The 15,201-nt window shown below is 34.5% G+C and overlaps 2 protein-coding genes across 6 annotated transcripts; one reads left to right on the top strand and one right to left on the bottom strand.

The window, feature by feature from the left end:
* The first annotated feature begins 6,240 nt into the window (after positions 1 to 6,240).
* Positions 6,241 to 11,371, top strand: Tsc1 (tuberous sclerosis 1 protein hamartin). 3 transcript variants are annotated; one of them, XM_012282621.2, is made up of 16 exons: positions 6,241 to 6,394; positions 6,492 to 6,625; positions 6,782 to 7,047; positions 7,121 to 7,386; positions 7,450 to 7,683; positions 7,748 to 7,941; positions 8,016 to 8,128; positions 8,208 to 8,443; positions 8,499 to 8,825; positions 8,914 to 9,102; positions 9,196 to 9,523; positions 9,599 to 9,819; positions 9,902 to 10,027; positions 10,101 to 10,337; positions 10,502 to 10,598; positions 10,678 to 11,371. In XM_012282621.2, the coding sequence occupies exons 3-16, from the start codon at positions 6,939 to 6,941 to the stop codon at positions 11,184 to 11,186; spliced, it is 3,186 nt and encodes a 1,061-aa protein (XP_012138011.1). In that variant the 5' UTR covers positions 6,241 to 6,394; positions 6,492 to 6,625; positions 6,782 to 6,938; the 3' UTR covers positions 11,187 to 11,371. The 3 variants fall into 3 exon arrangements, with proteins under 3 accessions (XP_012138011.1, XP_012138015.1, XP_012138012.1); XM_012282622.2 differs by having other exon boundaries at positions 6,283 to 6,394; positions 6,481 to 6,625; XM_012282625.2 differs by lacking the exon at positions 6,492 to 6,625 and having other exon boundaries at positions 6,267 to 6,394.
* Positions 11,372 to 11,590: 219 nt separating this feature from the next.
* Positions 11,591 to 15,193, bottom strand: Sugb (Sugar baby transporter). Of its 3 annotated transcripts, none has more exons than XM_012282619.2 (10): positions 15,046 to 15,193; positions 14,478 to 14,576; positions 14,053 to 14,408; positions 13,846 to 13,992; positions 13,517 to 13,778; positions 13,264 to 13,457; positions 12,813 to 13,135; positions 12,574 to 12,749; positions 12,333 to 12,500; positions 11,591 to 12,221 (listed from the first exon to the last, which is right to left on the bottom strand). In XM_012282619.2, the coding sequence occupies exons 2-10, from the start codon at positions 14,539 to 14,541 to the stop codon at positions 12,151 to 12,153; spliced, it is 1,761 nt and encodes a 586-aa protein (XP_012138009.1). In that variant the 5' UTR covers positions 14,542 to 14,576; positions 15,046 to 15,193; the 3' UTR covers positions 11,591 to 12,150. The 3 variants fall into 3 exon arrangements, with proteins under 3 accessions (XP_012138009.1, XP_003702054.1, XP_012138010.1); XM_003702006.3 differs by lacking the exon at positions 15,046 to 15,193 and adding an exon at positions 14,768 to 15,013; XM_012282620.2 differs by lacking the exons at positions 11,591 to 12,221; positions 15,046 to 15,193 and adding an exon at positions 14,768 to 15,016 and having other exon boundaries at positions 12,361 to 12,500; positions 12,564 to 12,749.
* Positions 15,194 to 15,201: the final 8 nt, after the last annotated feature.

Here is a 15,201-nt window from a genome sequence, read left to right on the forward strand (position 1 = left end):
TTATTATAAATTTAACCTATATCACTATCAATATTGCTACTTCTATTATCGTTACAACTATTAGTAATAGTAATAATCTATTTTTTATATAAATAATCCTTATTACTCGTAGTACTATGGGTGGAACTATAATTATTATCCCTACTACTGTTGTTACTATCAGTCAAGGCTCAAGGTTAGGTTGTATTGGGTTAGGTCTGGGCCTTCGCTTAGTTCAAGATAGGCTAGGTCTCGGCCTAAGGTTAGGTTATATCAGGTTAGGTCTGGGCATCTCACGCATATCACCTCACGTGAGCTCACGCATATCACCTCACGTGAGCTCACGCGAGGTGACATGCGCCCAGACCTAACCTGATAGAACCTAACCTTAGGCCCAGACCTAACCTGATATAACCTAACCTTAGACCCAGACCTAACCTGATATAACCTAACCTTAGGCCCAGACCTAACCTGATATAACCTAACCTTAGGCCCAGACCTAACCTGATATAACCTAACCTTAGGCCCAGACCTAACCTGATATAACCTAACCTTTGGGCCAGACCTAACCTGATATAACCTAACCTTAGGCCCAGACCTAACCTGATATAACCTAACCTTAGGCCCAGACCTAACCTGATATAACCTAACCTTTGGGCCAGACCTAACCTGATATAACCTAACCTTTGGGCCAGACCTAACCTGATATAACCTAACCTTAGGCCCAGACCTAACCTGATATAACCTAATCTTTGGGCCAGACCTAACCTGATATAACCTAACCTTTGGGCCAGACCTAACCTGATATAACCTAACCTTAGGCCCAGACCTAACCTGATATAACCTAACCTTAGGCCCAGACCTAACCTGATACAACCTAACCTTAGGCCCAGACCTAACCTGATATAACCTAACCTTAGGCCCGGACCTAACCTGATATAACCTAACCTTAGGCCCGGACCTAACCTGATAAAACCTAACCTTAGGCCCGGACCTAACCTGATATAACCTAACCTTAGGCCCGGACCTAACCTGATATAACCTAACCTTAGGCCCAGACCTAACCTGATATAACCTAACCTTTGGGCCAGACCTAACCTGATATAACCTAACCTTAGGCCCAGACCTAACCTGATATAACCTAACCTTAGGCCCAGACCTAACCTGATATAACCTAACCTTTGGGCCAGACCTAACCTGATATAACCTAACCTTTGGGCCAGACCTAACCTGATATAACCTAACCTTAGGCCCAGACCTAACCTGATACAACCTAACCTTAGGCCCAGACCTAACCTGATACAACCTAACCGTAGGCCCAGACCTAACCTGATATAACCTAACCTTAGGCCCAGACCTAACCTGATATAACCTAACCTTAGGCCCAGACCTAACCTGATATAACCTAACCTTAGGCCCAGACCTAACCTGATACAACCTAACCTTAGGCCCAGACCTAACCTGATACAACCTAACCTTTGGGCCAGACCTAACCTGATATAACCTAACCTTTGGGCCAGACCTAACCTGATATAACCTAACCTTAGGCCCAGACCTAACCTGATACAACCTAACCTTAGGCCCAGACCTAACCTGATATAACCTAACCTTTGGGCCAGACCTAACCTGATATAACCTAACCTTTGGGCCAGACCTAACCTGATATAACCTAACCTTAGGCCCAGACCTAACCTGATACAACCTAACCTTAGGCCCAGACCTAACCTGATACAACCTAACCGTAGGCCCAGACCTAACCTGATATAACCTAACCTTAGGCCCAGACCTAACCTGATATAACCTAACCTTAGGCCCAGACCTAACCTGATATAACCTAACCTTAGGCCCAGACCTAACCTGATACAACCTAACCTTAGGCCCAGACCTAACCTGATACAACCTAACCTTTGGGCCAGACCTAACCTGATATAACCTAACCTTTGGGCCAGACCTAACCTGATATAACCTAACCTTAGGCCCAGACCTAACCTGATACAACCTAACCTTAGGCCCAGACCTAACCTGATATAACCTAACCTTTGGGCCAGACCTAACCTGATATAACCTAACCTTTGGGCCAGACCTAACCTGATATAACCTAACCTTAGGCCCAGACCTAACCTGATACAACCTAACCTTAGGCCCAGACCTAACCTGATACAACCTAACCGTAGGCCCAGACCTAACCTGATATAACCTAACCTTAGGCCCAGACCTAACCTGATATAACCTAACCTTAGGCCCAGACCTAACCTGATATAACCTAACCTTAGGCCCAGACCTAACCTGATACAACCTAACCTTAGGCCCAGACCTAACCTGATACAACCTAACCTTTGGGCCAGACCTAACCTGATATAACCTAACCTTTGGGCCAGACCTAACCTGATATAACCTAACCTTAGGCCCAGACCTAACCTGATACAACCTAACCTTAGGCCCAGACCTAACCTGATACAACCTAACCTTTGGGCCAGACCTAACCTGATATAACCTAACCTTTGGGCCAGACCTAACCTGATATAACCTAACCTTAGGCCCAGACCTAACCTGATACAACCTAACCTTAGGCCCAGACCTAACCTGATATAACCTAACCTTAGGCCCGGACCTAACCTGATATAACCTAACCTTAGGCCCGGACCTAACCTGATAAAACCTAACCTTAGGCCCGGACCTAACCTGATATAACCTAACCTTAGGCCCGGACCTAACCTGATATAACCTAACCTTAGGCCCAGACCTAACCTGATATAACCTAACCTTAGGCCCAGACCTAACCCAATATAACCTAACCTTTATCCCTGACTGATAGTAACAGCAGTAGTAGGGATAATAATTATAGTTGCACCCATAGTAATACGAGTCATAAGGATTATTTATATTAAAACTAGATTATTACTATCACTAATAGTTATAATGATAATAGAAGTAGCAATATTGGTTGTGATATAGGTTAAATTGATAATAAAGAGAGCGATTATAATGATAATTATAGTTCTAACTATTATAACAATAGTCATATATGTAATAATTTAGGTTATATTGACAATAATAAGAATAATAAGGATAATGATGATAAAAGTAGTAATATGCGTAATAATATTGGTAAAAATAAGAGTAGTAAGGATAATTGCAGTTCCAGCGATGATAATAGTTGTAATATGCGTAATAATATTGATAATAATATGAGTAGTAAGAATAATTGCAGTTCCGGCGATGATAACAGGCGTAATATGCGTAATAATATTGATAATAATAAGAATAATAAGGATAATTATGATAAAAGTAGTAATATGCGGAATAATATTGATAAAAATAAGAGTAGTAAGGATAATTACGGTTCCAGCGATGATAGTAGTCGTAATATGCGTAATAATATTGATAATAATAAGAATAATAAGGATTATGATAATAAAAGTAGCAATATGCGTGATAATATTGATAATAGGAAGAATAATAAGGATTATGATAATAAAAGTAGTAGTATGCGTAATAATATTGATAATAATAGGAGTAGTAAGGATAATTACAGTTCCAGCGATGATAATAGCCGTAATATGCGTAGTAATATTGATAATAATAAGAATGATAAGGATAATCATGATAAAAGTAGTAATATGCGTAATAATATCGATAATAATAGGAGTAGTAAGGATAATTACGGTTCCAGCGATGATAGTAGTCGTAATATGCGTAATAATATTGATAATAATAGGAGTAGTAAGGATAATTACAGTTCCAGCGATGATAATAGTCGTAATATGCGTAGTAATATTGATAATAATAAGAATGATAAGGATAATGATAATAAAAGTAGTAATATGCGTAATAATATTGATAATAATAGGAGTAGTAAGGATAATTACAGTTCCAGCGATGATAGTAGTCGTAATATTGGTGATAATATATGTTATATTGATAATAATAGGAGTAATAAGGATAATACTAATTGTTCTAACCATAATAACAATATTAGTATGAGTAATAATAGATTATACTGAAAATTGTAAGAGTAATAGGGATAATTACTCTTATCATAGAGTAATTATTGTCCAGTAATTGGGGAAATAAATGTGTTAGGTCTCCGAACCTAACCTGATACAACCTGACCTAACATAATCCGACCTTATCCTGGGCCCTGACCTAACATAATATGACCTAACCTGACTGATGGAATATGGGACATTATTTAATTTAAGATACCAGATAAAATAATTTTTAGAAAAAAAATACGCCGACTTCGAAATGCACTAAAAAGTATAAAATAATTTCTATTTCCTAATGAAGTAATTTCTATTTCATTCAATTATACAATTACGTAACAGATATGAATGAAACCTATTTACTCGTTAGGTATTATATTAAATACATTTCAACCTTTTCGGAGGCGGCGCAAAATTAAATAACATATTCAAAATAATTTTGCGCCGCCTCCGAAAAGGTTGAAATGTATTTAATATAATACCTAACGAGTAAATAGGTTTCATTCATATCTGTTACATAATTGTATAATTGAATGAAATAGAAATTACTTCATTAGGAAATAGAAATTATTTTATACTTTTTAGTGCATTTCGAAGTCGGCGTATTTTTTTTCTAAAAATTATTTTATTTCACGCTTTTTATCGGCCGGCAAGACGTGTTTGTAGAAACAGTAGAAAATCGGCGACTGCATGTTGACTCATACACCACCAGAGACACGGAGGCATACGTAGAATTCAATATATTAGTAACAATAGTTTTTCGCTAATAACTCGAAAACTAAAGCTTTCCGCGAAATTTTTATATGAACAAAATTGTTCAGAATCATGTCCGTGATAAGATATTAAAAGCGCACTAAAATCGAGAAAAGTTTATTTCAAAAGTTGCCGGTTTTTTTGCAATAACAATACTTTGCAATTGAAAAATGAAAAATTTTTTGATAATGGTACCAATGGGGAGTCAGAACCTACCAGATGCAAAAGGTTTCGTTCCGATCGGTGCATCCAGCTAGGCGTAATCGGCGGGCACACATAGAAAAAAAAAAAAAAAAAAAAAAATATACTGATCGAATTGAGTAACCTCCTCCTTTTTCGAAGTCGGTTAAAAACACAATAACGTTTGAAAGACTAAATGAATTTACTATTTTGGAAATGCAACTGTGAAAACACTAAATGAATTTATTATTTAAGAAAAACGACTGGGAAGGACCTTTTTGAATAACTATATTTTATACATGTGAAAATTATAATATCAGAGTAACAATAACAAAGAAATACATGGATTTTATTTTGTTAACATGCATAGATCTGATAAAAATCGTGCGGTATCTTTTTCCTTTGCTCTTGCAACAAATATTGGTATTCGTATAACACATTGGCTGCAAACGTAAAAAATAATAATAATCATAAATAAATTTAATATTACTTTTATTATATATAATCTGTTGTATTATTTAACCCTTTTATTCTCTTTCCTGCAATTTTCTTCAGATTTATTTTTTTTTTCTCACTAGGGCTTAATGATGCCTTATATTTCATCAAAGTGTATACGCTACTGAGGACTTTTACGGATAGGTTACTGCGCATGCACTGGGACTACCCAACACTGGCCAAAAGCATATAAACAGTGAGCAAGAGTTTCATAATTTTTAATCCTTATTGATCACAATATATTCCGTTCAATAACCAAAATACTGTTTTTCTCTCAGACATATATTTTTGTATATATTTAAAAAATGGAGTACAATGTCTCTTCTATTTATATTTTATATTTTTTTACATTAGATATCACCGATTTTCGCTTTCCATTTATTTTTGCCCGCTGTGTGTATGATCATGAAATCAATAAAAGATCATAGATAGGTATCACATTGTGGTTAGGTGTGGTTAGATCACGTTAGACATCTAGCAGAATAGAATCCTCAAGCGCCATCTTCTGTGGAAGAAAATAAAAACTAAACTAAATGGTAGACTTTTAAGATACACAAATTTTGATACTCTTTCGTGGGACAAAAGATGATCAATATTTTTTGTTACAACATTTCAACAATTTTAAATGATAAATCAAATAAACTGAAGAACTGTTGTATTTCAAGTAATATCGATTATCAGAATTTGAATGAAGTACCAAACTTGGTTTATTTAGAATTTAATTTATTTATAATATTAACGTATATATAAGTATACGTATCAATTTGCATTTACAAAGTAATCATTCCGTAAAAATCATTTAATTACAATTGAAAGCAAAAAATGCCGGTACAGGTTTGAATAACTTTCGGAACGTAAATATAAAGAATAATTATGCGACTGTGGTGCTTTTCGTTTGTGGCGACACCAATGCGTATGTGCCAGACTATGATGTATCTGTGATGGTGTACCAGTCGCCATAAAACTCATAAAAATTGCTCGAAGTACTCGATGAGCTTCGGGTAAGTTAACTTGTTAATTTTCATTGATGTATTTATAGCAGTATTCAGGACATTTTATTTAAAAAATCAAGTAATATTCACAAAAGGTTTTTTGCAGACATTGTTCCGAATGACCTTTTTACGAATATCATAGGACTGAACCAACAGTTTTTTTATATATCCAGGATGAAATATGTACCAATAACTTAGGGATATCTTGTACGAAATTCTTAGTTGGATAACATTAAAATGGTATCGTTAACAGATATTTCTATACAGAATTACAGCTCTACAAATCATGTGCTGATTCACGAAATTGACAGTTCATGATAGCAAACTTTTACAAAAAATCTCGTATTTTAGAATTTGTAGATTAGATTCGTTTAATTCCATATTTCTTTGTTTCAGGTATTCCAAATTTCTTTTGCTTCTTGCGAAGCCTGCCTCACGTAACAAATGACAAATGGATAAAACTAAATTTTATATTTGCTTCTCCTTCCATTATATGATCAGACGATCAGGATAAGTATCGTTTGTCTATATTGGAGTGCCAATTACCACCAAAATGAACATTAATTCAATAGGCATCACTGATCTCTTTAACTTATTGGAATCTAATAAACTTGGAGAGGTAGAAGAAATAAAAAAAGTATTCCATGAATTCTTTTTATGTAGTAAGTAAGATTATAAATTTAAATCTCTCTGTAATCTTAATATTATTTTACAAATCTCTATACTCTTTTTTAGCAAAAGACAATTGGTTGGTGAATGGTCTTTTTGATTATTATCTATCTACAAATTCTTTGAGAGCTGTTGAGGTGTTAGCTGGTGTTCGTGATCCACATGACAAACATCTTTTAGATCGCTTATCAGAAGCTCTCTCTAAATCAGGAAGCAACAGCCAAAGAATTCAAACCCTTACATTGTTAGGTCATATTGCTCGGCGTCAACCTACTTGGTTATACAAGCTTACCAGTCATACTTTGTTTCGGGATTTACTCAAGTTACTTAAGGTATAATTAAACTGTAATCAAAATTACAGAATAAACTCATATTTATGATTCATTTAATTTTAGATGGAAGCAGATACATTATCTCTAATGAGTTCACTTCTCCTCTTGGTGATGTTATTACCAATGTTACCTGCTGCTTTAGGGCCATATCTTCCAGAAATTTTCGAAGTGTTTGGTCGATTGGCTTCTTACTATCATCATCAGTCGTCGTCCGTATTTTCATCTCCTATGCATTTTACTTCTACATCTGTAACAGGGGTTATTGATAAAAATCATTTATACTTATTACATTTGCAAGTACGTGTTAAGAATGCAAAGTAATAAGAGGCAATAATTACTATCTTTATTCACTTTTTTATAGGTAGGGCTGTACAGTTTATTTCACAGATTATATGCTCTGTATCCTTGCAACTTTATTTCATATTTAAAGCAGCTATATATTCAACGAGATCAATTAGCTACTTTTACTCATACCATTCGACCGATGTTGGACTCGGTACGGATGCACCCTTTACTTGTTACTGCATCAAAAGACACGGAAATTTCTGCTACTAGGTATGTTCTTTATTATGAGAAGCGGCGACGACACCAGAAGAAATTCATTTATTATCTATTTCGTTCAATTTTAGGTGGAAGAAAATGGAACATCATGATGTTATGGCAGAATGTGGTCGTTTTACGTTAGATAAATGTCGAGAAGAAATATTTAATAATACTAATTCACGTTCTACACCACCTTTAGGTTTGTAAATCTTACTAAAATGAGTAGATATTGTTTCTTACATCTATGAATGTGGTTTTATTAATATTACATATTTTAGACTATTCTTCTGTGTGTATTCCAATAAGTGCCAGTGGAGGAATAGCACCATCAGAAGCGATCAATGGTGAAGATGAAACTTTTTGGTCACCCAGTATGACTGTCCCACCGCAGAGTCCTCAGTTTCCAGCTACAACTCATGAACAACGATCTGCCCCGTCAACACCCAATAATAGAAGCGGTACTTCTCCTCCAGAAGCTGCGGTTGAAGCCACTCCCGAAACAACTCCTGTTAAAGTACGTTTATAACATTTGAAGAAGTAATTAAAATAATGCTTTAAATTTCGTGCAGGATTTACGGAAATTGTCAACGAGACAAATACCGATGGGATCTGCTGCTGTTCGTGCTCTTACTGCATTTGGTAATGGTACAGTAGGACCAAGTTCACGACCATCTACCCCGGTTCCTGTAAATCCACCTGTATCTGGTTCCGTGGTCGGAGGTGGAGATGGAAACAATGCACATGGATTTCTTTCGCACAAGATAAGCAAGATAATGTCAGATAGACAAATTGTTACTCAGCCAAAGTCATCTGTCAATGTCGATGAAGATGGAAGATTTTCTGAAACGGATACGAATCAGAACGGAAAGAACGATTCATGGCAAGAAGATCAAGAGGTTTTGTGTTTTATATACTTTTGCACGTGGATGTATTGTATAACAACAAGAGTTTGTTAATGTATCTGTTTAACATTATACTATGCAGGTTTTAGAAATCGTAAGCTCTCAAGCTGCTGGAAAATTCGAAAGTTCGAAACATATTGAACGGCCAGAACAACACAATGAAAAGTTGCAAAATGCTTTCACAGATTTATCTCAAAGGGTTTATCAGTTGCGCTTGTATTCTCAAAGTCAGACTTCAGAACACTTTTCAAATTCTAATTCTTTTCATAAGGTAATATATTTTTAGTATTACACGCATATGTATAATATTTCTAACGAAAGGGAAAGGATTTTCAACATAATGAAAAGGTATGTATATTTATAGATTCGAAAAAGTGAATCTTGTCCCGATATCGAAATTCAAAATCAAATTGGTCATAGTAAAGCAAATGAAGGAAAACTAATAATAGGGGCGAAAATAAATGAAGAAAAACGAATAATAGGGACGAAAAAATTGGAAGAGGCTGGAACTCAAACATTTGATTTGCTTCCATACGAATATCTGTTACTCGGTATCTTAGATCAAAAAACGCGAATGAACGTGCAGAATAATGTCCAGAAAGATACTAAAAGTAGATTATCGCCAACTACGATGCTAGATCAATATGTCGAAGCTTGCACGCGTATTAATAACTTTTCTGGCGATAAAACGAGTTAGTACAATATAAAATGAATAAACGTTACATTTTTAAATTGGCAGCAATTTTAATGGAGCATTTTCTTTGAAGGGGCTAGTACAGCGAAGAAACAAAGGAAAGAAAACGATGGAGATTGCGAGGCGGGGGAAGATGATACTTTAGACATCGAATGTGCAACTCAGTTGTTGCAACTTATGCAAATGCAATTGCAATTTGAGCGGCAGCGTAGAGAGGTTCACGCTGAACGTAATCGAAGACTTCTCGGTAAACTGAGGGATTCGCGCGCGTTAGAAGAACATAATTATGCTTTGGTCAGTTGGCATTATTTACTCGAAATAAAATTTGCTGGCGTTTCTCCATACTTTAGTTAAACACAACATTCTTATCACCTAGACTGATCGTTTGAAAATAATGGAAAAAGAAGTAGAGGGGTTAAAGGCTGAATTAGAACGTAACAAGAAAGAAGCTTGTCAAATTGAGAATCAATATAAAGAGGCAGTACATCATTGGAAAATTAAGGTAACCTCAATACACATCTATTAATCGAGTTGCAAAAAATAATCCATATAGTGATCTGATCAATAATGTACAGTGCGTAGAAGAACAACGACAGAATCAGACACTGAAAAATCGTTTAGAATCTGTTGAACTTGAACTAAAAGACGAACAAAAGAAAGTAACAGATTGTGAACAACGACTTCGTTCTACAGAGGCTTCTCTGTTTGATGCAGGGCATCAATTAAGGGTAGCTTTAAAGGCTGCAGATCGTAGTAAAGAATTAGAACGTACCCTTGATACTGTACAGAAGAAGTTCCTTCTACTTGGAGAGGTAATACTTTATAAAATTTGATATATATACAAAATTTGTAATTTATAAATTATTTAGCTCACGTTGTTTGTAAGATGGTAGTCAAGGTGGTAGCTTTTACTGACTCATCCTGTGTATATGAATCTTCGCTTGAATGTTAACCTGCAAAATTGTTTTTTGCATAGGCACAATTAAAATTAAAAGAGAGCACAGATGGTCTTTCACCCATGACCAAGCAAGAAGCAACGCAGATACAGAAATCGTATGCGGAAGAATTGACTAGTAAGTATGTTTGAATCATTTATTAACAACGTCGAAAGTAAAGAAAAAATTACTTAAAATACATCTTAATACTTGTTAGATTTGCGGCGGCAACTGGAATCACGAACATCTCTCATAGAAGCCTTGAAAGTACGCCTCAGTGAACTAGAAAGTAAAGAGGCGCGAAAAGAAGCGCAACTCGTAGAATTGCAGAGGCTTTTACAAGAAACAAAAGATCAGCATGAGGCGGAATTAGAAGCTGTCGAATCAAAGTATAAAGCGCAAGTCGAAATCAATCTTCTTCTTGAAGGGCGTATACTTGAACTTCATGGTACTCTAGAAACAGCGACTTGCAGTACCACCACCATAAACAATTTAGCATCCTCGGCGTCACCTAAGGAAAGATCCCCACCATTGTCAGCTAGTTTAGCTTCATCGAGCGAAGGAAGCCTTGCCTTTATTCATTCAAGTACTGGAATTATAATGAATGACTGCTGTGATACCGCAGGTGAAATTTCTAATCTTCAAGCTATCGTCGAACCTGCGCCAAGTCAAGCAACTTCGCCATCTCGTCAGAATCAACAGAGACGAAATCTTAAACAAGAATAACGCTACGCAAAAATGACCACCGAGTCTTTTCGCATGCAGCTATCCTGTTTTGCACGCGTGCAACTGTTACCTATTGCCGTGGTATTAAATCCGAAGAAAGTTATTTGTAGCTTTTTATCAACATATTATGCAGAAATCATAAAAAAATATTATTATCGCGTGATTTCAATAAATAATTGAAAATATACTGGTAATTAATAAAATTACTAGCATGATATGATTTCAATCTTAAGAAATGAATTCACAATGAATAAATGGTTGAGATATTTTGTGAGCAATTTTAAGTCTCAACTGAACATACCCTGACATAATTCTCCTTTTACATCTGTCGATCATTTCATTTATTATTTATATTTATAAAATCATTTTCTATCCGTTAATGAAATCAGAAAGATAAGAAACAATTTCACTTCAAAATATCAATATATTATTGAATACTATGTGTTACATCTGCTACATAATACTGAATAATCAACATTTATTTATAAAATAACGTTACAATAGAATTCCGTTTATCTGAACTCTATGTATATTGTTTTTATCCGAACTACGATCCAGCGAAGTTCCGGTTTATATGAATGCCTACTGATATGAGGAATGTAAGTATACAAACTTTTCTTGTGTTCACAATAAATTATATGTGCAACTTGAAGAAATAGTTGAACATAATATAAAATACCATCGACTTCAAAGCATATATCAACGTCAATAAAACGTACAGACTTCGATGTATTTAACGTGAACTCTTACTATCGGAACTAAATAAGTACTAATAAAACTAGTAAGCTCGTATTATCCGAACTATCCTATCCCCTGACATGTTCGGATAAACGGAGTTCTATTGTACAGAGAATGCTGTAAAAATGAATCACGAATATGGTTATACAAAAAATACACTATATTATGTTCAATTAAAATAGCCACATTTGAGTAAATCGGCTACAGGTATATGAAATTATTCTTATTAATACGTATGCAATTCACGATTCATTGTCAAAAGAATTGCATCGTCTGGATTGGCATAATTCACCAAATCTGGAAAAAATCAAATAACAAATATTTTTCTTCAGTTAAAAACTAGTTTCTTTAAGTACTCAATATAATTCTGATTGATGTTGCTTTCGTATCTACATAATCGTTACTCACGATTATGACCCAAATGTAACGGCGGTACTTTAAGTTTTCGCACCAACAACTGAATAAACCAAAAGCAAGCTAACCACAGTAGTGCACCTACTGAAAATACCCTCAATGTTGTAATACCTCCATATGAATCCATTAACCATCCGCATATTAAGCTGCCGCTTGACACCCCTAAAATTAATTACCAATATTAGCAAATCAGTTACATTGAATATTTTAGTTTTTATCGTTTACTTTCTCTAACCAATTCCTTCAAACACAGCACCAATGAACCCTTGTATTGTAGCTTTAGTACCAGGTGGTGTTACTTTATCACCATAAGATACCATTGTTGGCCAGCAAAGACCTAACGATGGCCCATGAAGGACTTCAATAATTAAAAACCACCATGGATTTGATATAGTACTATATGCCATAAATCTGTAAAAATAGAATGCTTATTATTACAAAAATTATAGTAAACAAAAATTACAACTTCCTTACCTAATCGCATAAACTAATAAAACTAAACTCATAACATTTACATGGCCCAATTTTCGTAATACATTTCCTGAGATAAAATTAAATGGTAGTTCTCCTATAAAACACTGTATACCAGTCAAAAGGCCTTGTAAAGTTTTAAGCCACGTAAATTGAGCGCTAGTCGCTAAGTCTTCGGTGTACCAGAATAGAAAGTTCCATATTACACCAGTACACATTCCAGCACCTATGCACCACCATCCAAATGCCAACACATTACCGTCTTTAAAGATGGTGGCTATTTCTCCCAATATTGATGGATCATCTTCAGAGTTTTCAGGATTTTTCTGTAATGATACTGCTTTCTCCCATTACCTGTTAATTTTTTATTCTTTTGATAAGTTAGAAGTATCAGACTTCTGTACTATTTAAGCTCGCATTTAATGAAAATATAGTTTGTATAAAAAGTTAATACCTTTCTTAAAGTTGCCGATACGATAATATCAAAAATCATGACGATCAACATAATATAAAATATACAACTATAATCTTTCTCAGACTGTCCTTTACTGAAAACGTCTACTAAATATCCTGCACTTATTCCAAAAATACCGAATCCGATACTACCCCACATTTTTTGTTTTCCATATTCCTTTCGTCTCTCGTTTCCTGTAATATATAAATGTAAAGAAATTATGAAATATTTAAATAATTGACATGATACCAACCAAGGAGATTAAAGCATATAGCATCCGCTATGCTAACTACAACTGCCATTCCAACCCAACTTATTACAGATGCTGATAAAAATAACTGAAACTGTGTAGTATTCTCTACAACTTCAGCTTCTTCCAACAATTGATTGAATGCTGGATTATCATGACACGTGGCAGTGCACAGTGTTTTTGTATATTTTGTACAAGCTGGCTTATGCAATTCGTTATTCGGGAACTTGGCCATAAAGTGATGGATATATACACATTTATCTAACTGTAGAACAAAATACTATTATATTTTTACTCTTATAATAAACATAATAAAGTATATGTACTCTTACATTCAAATCATGAAAGATGTCAAATTCTACAGTAAAATCAAATCTGTCAGTATCAGAAATGCTTGAATTTGTAATATTACAAAACTTTAATGCTTGCCAATGTAAACACATTTGTGTATAAATTTCTTCTGTGGCTTTACAAGATACCTAAAAGCATAAAGACATAAAATTTAATATATAATAAATGAGGAAATACAAACAGCCTACCTGACATGAGGAATTTCTATGCACAGTCTTCGATATCACGTTACTTATTACATTAGTAGAAAACCCATTTTTTGAACATATTTCCAAAGATGCTTCACCATCACAGTTAAGAGTAACAACTGCGGTCCTATCCATTTTTGGGATAAAAAGTATTGTGAACATAGCTACAGCGACTACAACTTGAAATAATAAAAATAATAGTTTGTGTATTTTAAATTTGTCAGCTAATCCTCCGAATAAAGGTTTTGCTATTAAACCAGAAACTGGTAATATTGTATATATTGTGCCTACTAATAACCCTGAAAAACCTATCTGTTTTGCTATTGTTGGTAAAAATGGCACTATTGGTCCAGTAGCTGAAATATGAATGATATAATTAGATGTTACAATTGCATATTGTTTAAAATTTAATATATCCAAATTACCTGCATTAAATAGGAAATAATGTGCTTTGATTGGTAGCAACTCTTTATTTATATTTTCAAACATGTTGGAGATTGTAGATGAAAGGCACCAATTATTATCTGTAACAGATACAAATTATTAAACACGTTTTTCTTTTTATGTGCTATTTGTGCACGACACGCTTATCGGTATTACAGTTCGAGATAAATTAAAAAAACACTGTCCACAATTACCGCTTTCAATAATTATGTACTTATAATATAATTACAAATGAAAACACGGAAATAATTTTCTTCAATCTAATACGTACATTAACTATTATTTTTAAAATAATAACGTAATATGTTTGCAATGAAGACTTCAAGTCATCTGTTATAAAGAGCACAACTACTTCGCATGCACTTTGGCCAAAAAGGCTGCTGCTATGTTTAATTGATATCATAAATCTGACTTATCTGCAGTTCTTCTTTTTGCTATATCGGCAGTATTTAATCGACTGAATCATGAAACGTAGATATCAAAGAGGCGGAACTCGTAGCTATTATATTTGCGTTATACGCGAAACTATCATTTGATATTTATACTTACGCGTTGGCGCACATATTGTACATATGTACACAGGAATTAAATTAGCTAGTATAATTAAAATGAACGTTGATTTAGTTGCACTTGCAGAAGTTTATCTGACTGATTTCTTTTTAATATCTGTGTCACAAATTTTATACATTTTTTAAGGCTAACGCA

The sequence above is a fragment of the Megachile rotundata genome, chromosome 3 (genome assembly GCF_050947335.1).
Source record: "Megachile rotundata isolate GNS110a chromosome 3, iyMegRotu1, whole genome shotgun sequence".
Classification (NCBI taxonomy): domain Eukaryota; kingdom Metazoa; phylum Arthropoda; class Insecta; order Hymenoptera; family Megachilidae; genus Megachile; species Megachile rotundata.

Coding starts and splice junctions, on each gene's coding strand:
- Tsc1 (XM_012282621.2), top strand. CDS start 6,939: ATGAACATTAATTCAATAGGCATCACTGATCTCTTTAACTTATTGGAA. Junction 7,387..7,449: donor ATTTACTCAAGTTACTTAAG/GTATAATTAAAC, acceptor ATTTAATTTTAG/ATGGAAGCAGATACATTATC. Junction 7,684..7,747: donor TATACTTATTACATTTGCAA/GTACGTGTTAAG, acceptor ACTTTTTTATAG/GTAGGGCTGTACAGTTTATT.
- Sugb (XM_012282619.2), bottom strand. CDS start 14,541: ATGTTTGAAAATATAAATAAAGAGTTGCTACCAATCAAAGCACATTAT. Junction 13,779..13,845: donor ACATCTTTCATGATTTGAAT/GTAAGAGTACAT, acceptor TTTGTTCTACAG/TTAGATAAATGTGTATATAT. Junction 12,222..12,332: donor GTTACATTTGGGTCATAATC/GTGAGTAACGAT, acceptor GATTTTTTCCAG/ATTTGGTGAATTATGCCAAT.